Source organism: Micrasema longulum, unplaced genomic scaffold (assembly GCF_059751315.1).
Source record: "Micrasema longulum isolate JH-2025_06_02 unplaced genomic scaffold, ASM5975131v1 h1tg002773l, whole genome shotgun sequence".
Lineage (NCBI taxonomy): Eukaryota > Metazoa > Arthropoda > Insecta > Trichoptera > Brachycentridae > Micrasema > Micrasema longulum.
Window position 1 is genome coordinate 33,906 of NW_028279899.1, and position 7,391 is coordinate 41,296.

The window sequence follows — 7,391 nt, forward strand, 5'->3', positions numbered from 1 at the left end:
TTTCACTTTGTGGTATGACATTTTACACTTATTTGTTTATAAATTTGTATAAACCACTTAATTTTTTTAAATTACACTTCGACCGGTTTCGAGGTTACCACCTCATCGTCAGGTTACCACCTTATCGTCAGTTAAATTCCTGACGATGAGGTAGTAACCTCGAAACCGGTCGAAGTGTAATTTTAAAAAAATTAAGTGGTTTATACAAATTAATAAACAAATATTTATTTAAATCCACCTCAAAAAGTATTGTATACCACGCATGCTACCATAACTAAAGCCATTGCAAAGAAAAACATATTTACAAATAAACCAAAATAACGATAAGGTTTTTTTTTTTCTATAATTTTGAATACAATGTCAAAAAAACACTGGTTAGGTACTCCGTATAACTCCGCTTACATTTTTAAAAAATTAAACACATATTTTTTTTTGCTGACAACTACGGCATTAAAAAATCTTATTGCTAATGGATTTATATGGAGCAAACTCAGATTAGTTTTATGAAACAAAGAAAATAAAATACCAAAATAATTATAAGTTGTTCAAAAGTAAGTACCTACGTCGGTAACAAAAACAAACTACAAAAAAAGAAAAATATAAAGCTAATAGTTAAGAAACTTTCGCTATCGTTTTTAAAGTTGATTTTACAATTAAGGTACTAGGATTTTCATTAATGATTAGTGTTTAAATTAACAAAACACGAAGATAATAAAGTGGATTAAACAAATACGTTTAAAATAATGCGCCTCGCTGTACGAGAATATTTTTTTGTAAATGTTTGTTTTCATTTACAAGTAGAAAAGGGTTTACAACCACTACAATGCATTGTGATGGGTGATCGAAATTTCGGCAGGTATTGTCTATCTTGCTTCCTCTATTGTACGTGAACTAGCGATAAATGAAACGAAAGATTTTTCTTTGAATTAGTTATAAATTTAATCACAGTAATGCGTTTGGAAAACAACGCATTTCTTACAATTTTGAAAATAAATATGAATTATAGCGTAGCTGATTAGATTCTCGAAACACTGATTAGCAGCCAAAGGGTTAAATACTACCTTATGATAGTTTAAGGACTTTTTTGATGACCTGATTTTGCAGAACTTGTTTTTGTCGCGGAAGAGGGTGAATATTAATAAGATCATCAGTTGGAAGAATGCCTATTGTTTGGCCGTCATTTTATATGCGTAGGTACATAATATTATGTTTCCACTTGTCGCAACCGGGTTGGGGTCCCGTGGTAGTATTGTGGACTCACGGCCCGAAGGGCCGAGGCTCAAATCCAACTCTACCACAAATTGATTTCCATTTTTCCAGCACAAGTTATTTATATTTTTAATTTTTTAAATATGTGAGTGAATAATAAAAACTCAAGTATTTATCTCTGTACAAAAAAAATGCAAAATGAAATTTATATTGAAAATATAACTTCCGAACCCACATATTTAGAAATATCCGACTATCAAGACGATATTAAGACACAGATCATTGTACCGTGAAGTTAGACTGATTTTTAACAATTCGAAAAAATTCAACATTTCGTTGCACCAGACAGAGATATTTACTCAGTGAAAAACCAAATCCCGCCTATATAACGCCTGCATAAAGGTCATGCATGGAAGTCTCCATAGAGAAAAATAAGTGTTATAAGTGTTAATATAAGACTTCCATTCCTAGTGCCATCTAGACCGACAAGACAAAATCTTCTGTTTTACACAGATAACGCGCCAACAAACTATTTGAAATAATCTACAATACCTAGAATATGCGACCAATATAACAATAGATTTACCGAGGCTGATATATTTTACGAAAATAAATGTAAATTTAGGTCAAAAATCATAGAAATATTAAGAAAAGCAGATATTTTATTAACTTTATTATTGTATATATAAATTATTGTATTAAGTATAAAACAATTTTTGGTGTGTGCATGAGTGTCTTACAATAAAATACAAAAAAAATATGAATATTTGTGTACATACTGTTTGTTTACCCAATAAAATAAATAAGTACTATTAAAACCATATAAATTGTGTAAATGGACAATGTCCGTAAATAAAATAAATAAAATTGATGGAAAACAGTTTGAGAAGGGAGTATGCAACTCTAGGCATTTACAAGGCTTATTTTTTTTTTTTTTAAAAGTAGAAAAATTCGTTTAAAAAAAATAGTTTTTTAAAGTTCATTATGTTAAATGTTCCTCTGAAGTTTCGTGGTCTGGCTCTGAAACAGTGTATAGATAGGCTCATGGGTGTATGTATTTAATATTTTTGAAAATATGGTATGGTTATGTATTTATTATTTTTGTAATAAGTTTGAGAAAACTCACATGATCAACCATAATCAATATTTTGAAACCGGTTTAAATAATGCGTCTACGTTAAAAAACAGGATTGCCATTGCTGTCATTTTCACGTGGCTCATGTTTTATTCATAATTAACTTAACCAATAACAATGTGCTAATTCTAAAATTAAATTTGTTCTTCCGTATATAAAAGACAGGAGTGAGCAATAATCTGTAATAATCATAAAACATATATAGCTTGGAAGAAGATACGGATATGGATAATCATAATTGAACATAGTTATGCAGAAATCAGTAATTCCACATTTTTGAAAAAATAGATTAAAACTGTAATAATTATCTTCTTAAAATAGTGTCGATTACAATTACGACATCTCTCAATTTGTAGAAAACTCCCACAACACTAGAAAAATCTATCGGTATAGATGCTAATAGGCAAATTAATATTAACATATTACAACAGAGATAAAGAACATTTTAGATAAGGTAACTTAAAAGTCTAGACATCTACAGGGGTTATGATCTGTCATTTGCTGGTTTAAGTAACCACATTACACAATGGGTAACGTTCACCATTCTGTCCATATTTGAAAAACTGTATCACTTCAATTCATTCATCTGTTGATGTTTGTGAAGTTAAAGAGCTGAAACCTTTATTTATGCGAGTGAGATTCGTGTATTTGAATTATTTCACCTACATACTAGGCAACGCTTGAAAGTGATTTTTTTTCAATTTCTATACTTCTTCATGGACCAGATGGATTTATATATTATAATATTAACAGCTCCCCGGGGAGTTGAATCCAGTTTTTATTGAGGAAAATTAATGCTTCCAGAAATTTAGTTATTCTTAATAAATTAAAGCGGATGATACATCAGTATTTTAATGTTAAAAATAACAGCAATATATATATATTTTTTAATACAGAATATCGCCTGATACATTTAATGTTTGAATGAGGTATCATTCAATATTATATCTGGTTGTTTTCTGGAAAATACACAGTGTGTAGTCGGTGAAAAATATCATCGAAATTCATTTAACACATAAGTTATTTTTAATGTTATTAAGTCGTTCATCATTTATTTATGCATCTATTTTATGTATTTTTTTCTAGATTATAAATGGATAGTAATACTTTTTTTTTCATTAAATTTGTAAGATTATGTTTGTGCATTTTTTGAGGCCAATCAACAGGCTTTAGTAAGCCCTAATAGATTGGCATTAATGAGTAATACTTAATCTAAACATTCTTAAAATCTACTTAAATTAACAAAGTGTAAAATTAACGAATGGTATGTATATATCATAATCTAGGCGAAAATGGCAAGTGTGACATCGCGAGTCAAGAGAGACAACACCACTTGCTTGTTAAATGCCTGCCCTTGCTGTGGGAACAAATCGACAGTACCGTTTAGTGAGATTTCGTTGATGTTCCTTGGCAGAGAGGAAAGGAATCCGATGTTAGTTTTATAATTTCCCACAGCAAAGACAGGATTGGTACGCAAGTTGCGGCGAGGTACATTAATGTTTATCTGAGCAAGGATATCATGGGCATCTATATAGTTAGATATTAATTTGAGCAAGAATATTAAACCAACCAAAATCCTTCTGAATTCTAATCTAAAGATGTGAAAGTACTCTAGACGATCATAATAGTTGGTTATGAAAGTATTTGTACTGAACAATGTTTGAGTATGTTCAAATGTTTGCAGACTGGCTGGATTTTCTCCCTAGGGAGTTATTCATATTTAAATATATTTCAACAGAGTCATAAACCCCTGTAAATGCCTAGACTTCCATATTCCCTTCTCAAAAATGTTTTCCCTCTCTATTGAAATAAATTGAAGTATTTGAATTGTATTTGTATTTAGTCAACATATTTAAGTCTTCGTTTATGTCATTGTTTGTTTATACGTCAGTTTGATTTTTATAGAATAGTCCAATGTCGACGCCATACATAATATTTTTTTCGTAAATCGATATGAACTACTGCTGGATGTGGTATGTCGGCAACCGGGCACTCGGGCAGCCTCTAAGTGGGCTTTGAAATTAATCTCAGCAGAGTGATTCTGAACGCTCTCTAGGGGCTAGAGAAAGGGTCGCTAGCAAGTAATTAGTATGTAAATTAGGTGCTAGCAACGCTTTTCCTACCCTCTAGAGAGCGTTCACAATCGCACTGCAGATATCCAATAAATCACGAGTACTTCAGTATGTGTAAACAAAGACGAAAGACTGTTGTAATCCTAATGACAAGCGGGAAGTTTTGTAAAGTAAACCTAATTAAAAACGTTAAATGTGATTATTTTTACTTGTATTATTATTAGTTTAGGCAAAGTGCTTGGCCATAATGTCGAGCGTTTTGCGGCGCGGCGGGGGCGCGGTGAACTCAAACATGTGATAACAACTGCGCGGTCACTATGTACACTACACTTGTTACCGGATGTTTGCGCTGCACTCGTGTCGCGCCGCAAAACGCTCGCCACTATGGCCAAGTACTTAAACTTATTATGAAAGGAAACGAAATATTAATTCATTTGACAAATTGCAGTCTGCATTACTTTACGGGCTGTTTAACCTATAACGTAACGGCATGAACTTAGAAACTTATTATGCTAAGACATTGTTTATAAATTTAATTAGTATGCGTGAAAATAAAAGTTAATTGGTAGAAGATGAACGTATAAAGTAACGAAGGTTGCAATAATAATTGCGGCTATTATCGTTGATTGTAGTTTAGGTTCAGTCGGGTTAGGTTAGGAGTAGAGACGAAGATTAATAATAGAATGAGTACAGATAATTAAAATTGGTATATCGGTTATCTTAATGGCTTGTTCTTGAACAATATTGTAGCCATGGTTAGTCAGTGTAATGAGGCGCAATATTTTCCAGTACGCTTAAACATGTAATTAATTGTTTTGATGTGCATTTGGACCATCAATAGTGCGGCTATTTATCACTGTAATTCTAGGTGTGTTGTATGGATATAAATTTACTTCTCAATATTATATTATGGCGCCTGTCTACACTACACTGTTCACTAAATTGTTTAGTTTTAATTATTATATTATATAATATTATGTACTACATAATTATTGTGCACTGCTGTATTTTTTTCTATAAAAGGTTATTTGAACCGTTGATGTATAAATAAATAAATTAATCAATTAATGCGGGGGGGCATTTTACCTTATTTTTTATATAAAGCGTAAAATATATAAATATTTAAATTGAACCTAATCCAGATTTTACAAAGCAAATATTCGTTTCATGATCGTAGTTTTGCAGAAAGCAGCCAGCCATAGAAAAGTGAAACTGAGATAATAGCACCTTTGTGAAAAGAGTGAATAATCAAATATAAACAACAGTTTTTTGCATTGACGAAAATATTATCAGAAGGTGATTATTTAAGTTTTTTTGTAAGAAAGCAGTCCGACTGTTTTTAGCATAACATTAAATTGACCTTACTACACTCGATAACACCCATATCTTTTATTTTTTTAATGTTGACTGGCTGCTTTCTGCATAACTACGTTAATATGTAGTACCGCAGTGAGGATTATCTCTATTGTGTTATTACCTTGGAGTAATAATTCACTAGAGAAGCCCCTTACCTTTATTGCATAGAACAAAAACGTTTAAAATTTTTGGTTTGGTTTTAGTTTGAGTTTTAGTTTAACAACAAACGTGTAACGGACAGCTTCGGTTTTCGTTTGCAATTCTCAACCCGCGTACCTACGGCTTGCTGCATTGCTGTAATATGTAGCTTACTTCGCGGTTAATAATCACAGAATGGATTTTCTCCGTATTAGCCAGCGACGTGTTTTTACTTCGAGGTTATTTTCCTTGGTGTGTACACACTCGTATCTCACGTAAAAAGTCAGTCAAAGTAATATTTGTTGAGCTGTACTAAAACTCGAATAAAACATCACTTTCGAAAGATAATATTCTAGCTTTTGGTATTTTCCAAAAGCGCTTTTTTCTAGCTGTAATCGAAAAGAAAAGATTTTTTTTCGTATCACTAAAAACAAATTATGTTTTAAAAATTTCTCTGAATTTCAGTTTAGGTTGCTAGTGTTAAACATTGTTTAAATAAATAAAATATGCGTTTGATTACCTTTCAGCATATCCCTCAGTGCTATGATAGCCTCTCGACTTCTGTCCGGGGTTTCTCGGAGTTCCTTCCTTGCCTTCTCCTTCAGCTCGCTGGTCAGTTCGTCCAACTCAAACTGTAGGGTGAAGTCCCCGAGCTGGACTGTGGGCAGCTGCCCTAGATCCGACAACATGGTGCGAGAGTCTGCAAAAAGAAAAGAAAAACATAAAAATGCGGAAATACGTTTTAATAAAATTTTAGACATAAAAATTCAAAACATCCTATAAAAATACAGGTTTACGTTTCTTCCACAATATTAATAGATGAAAATCTTTATCATTTTTTTATCTTATCGTTCTATAATGTAATAATGTATATTTTTCTATGTTAATTTCTTATTTTGTTTTGAATATCATAAAGTGTAATGTTTGATAGCTTTGTAAATATTGAGCCAAAATGGTTCTACCTAACCATTCATATAATTTTTTTAGAATCCATTGTTTTTCTAAAAAAGAATCTGTTTGTATTAACATATTACAACAGAGATGAAGAACATTTAAGAAAAGGTAATATAGAAGTATAGGCATTTACAGGGCTTATGACCTGTCAATGGCTGGTTTAAGTGGCCACTTTACACACTGAGTAACATTCACCATTCTGCCTATATTTGAACATCTATATTCCTTCAATTCTTTCATCTGTTGATGTTTGTGAAGTTAAAGAGCTGAAACCTTTATTTACCTTTTCTTAAATGTTCTTCATCTCTGTTGTAATATGTTAATATAAACAGCTCCCCAGGGAGTTGAATCCAGTCCTTATCTACAAAAATTTGGACAAACTCAAAATATTGTTGAAGAATCTGTTTGCCTAATTTTTTCAAATTATGTAACTAATAAACTTTTCACTTTGCTAGAAAATACAGCGTTAAAAATAGTGATCATTTATTGGTATTCGTTTAAAATTCAATCAAAATATAAAAATGTAA

At 31.5% G+C, this 7,391-nt stretch overlaps 1 protein-coding gene across 1 annotated transcript in view; it reads right to left on the reverse strand.

Annotated features, from left to right (window-relative positions):
* Positions 1-6,605, reverse strand: part of LOC148271607 (alpha-tocopherol transfer protein-like) — a 28,831-nt gene extending 22,226 nt beyond the window's left edge. Inside the window, exon 1 of the mRNA XM_088241179.1 lies at positions 6,431-6,605. Within this exon, the coding sequence (XP_088097305.1) occupies positions 6,431-6,599 (169 nt within the window). The 5' untranslated portion in view covers positions 6,600-6,605. The remainder of the gene's footprint in view (positions 1-6,430) is intronic.
* Between the last annotated feature and the right edge of the window lie 786 nt (positions 6,606-7,391).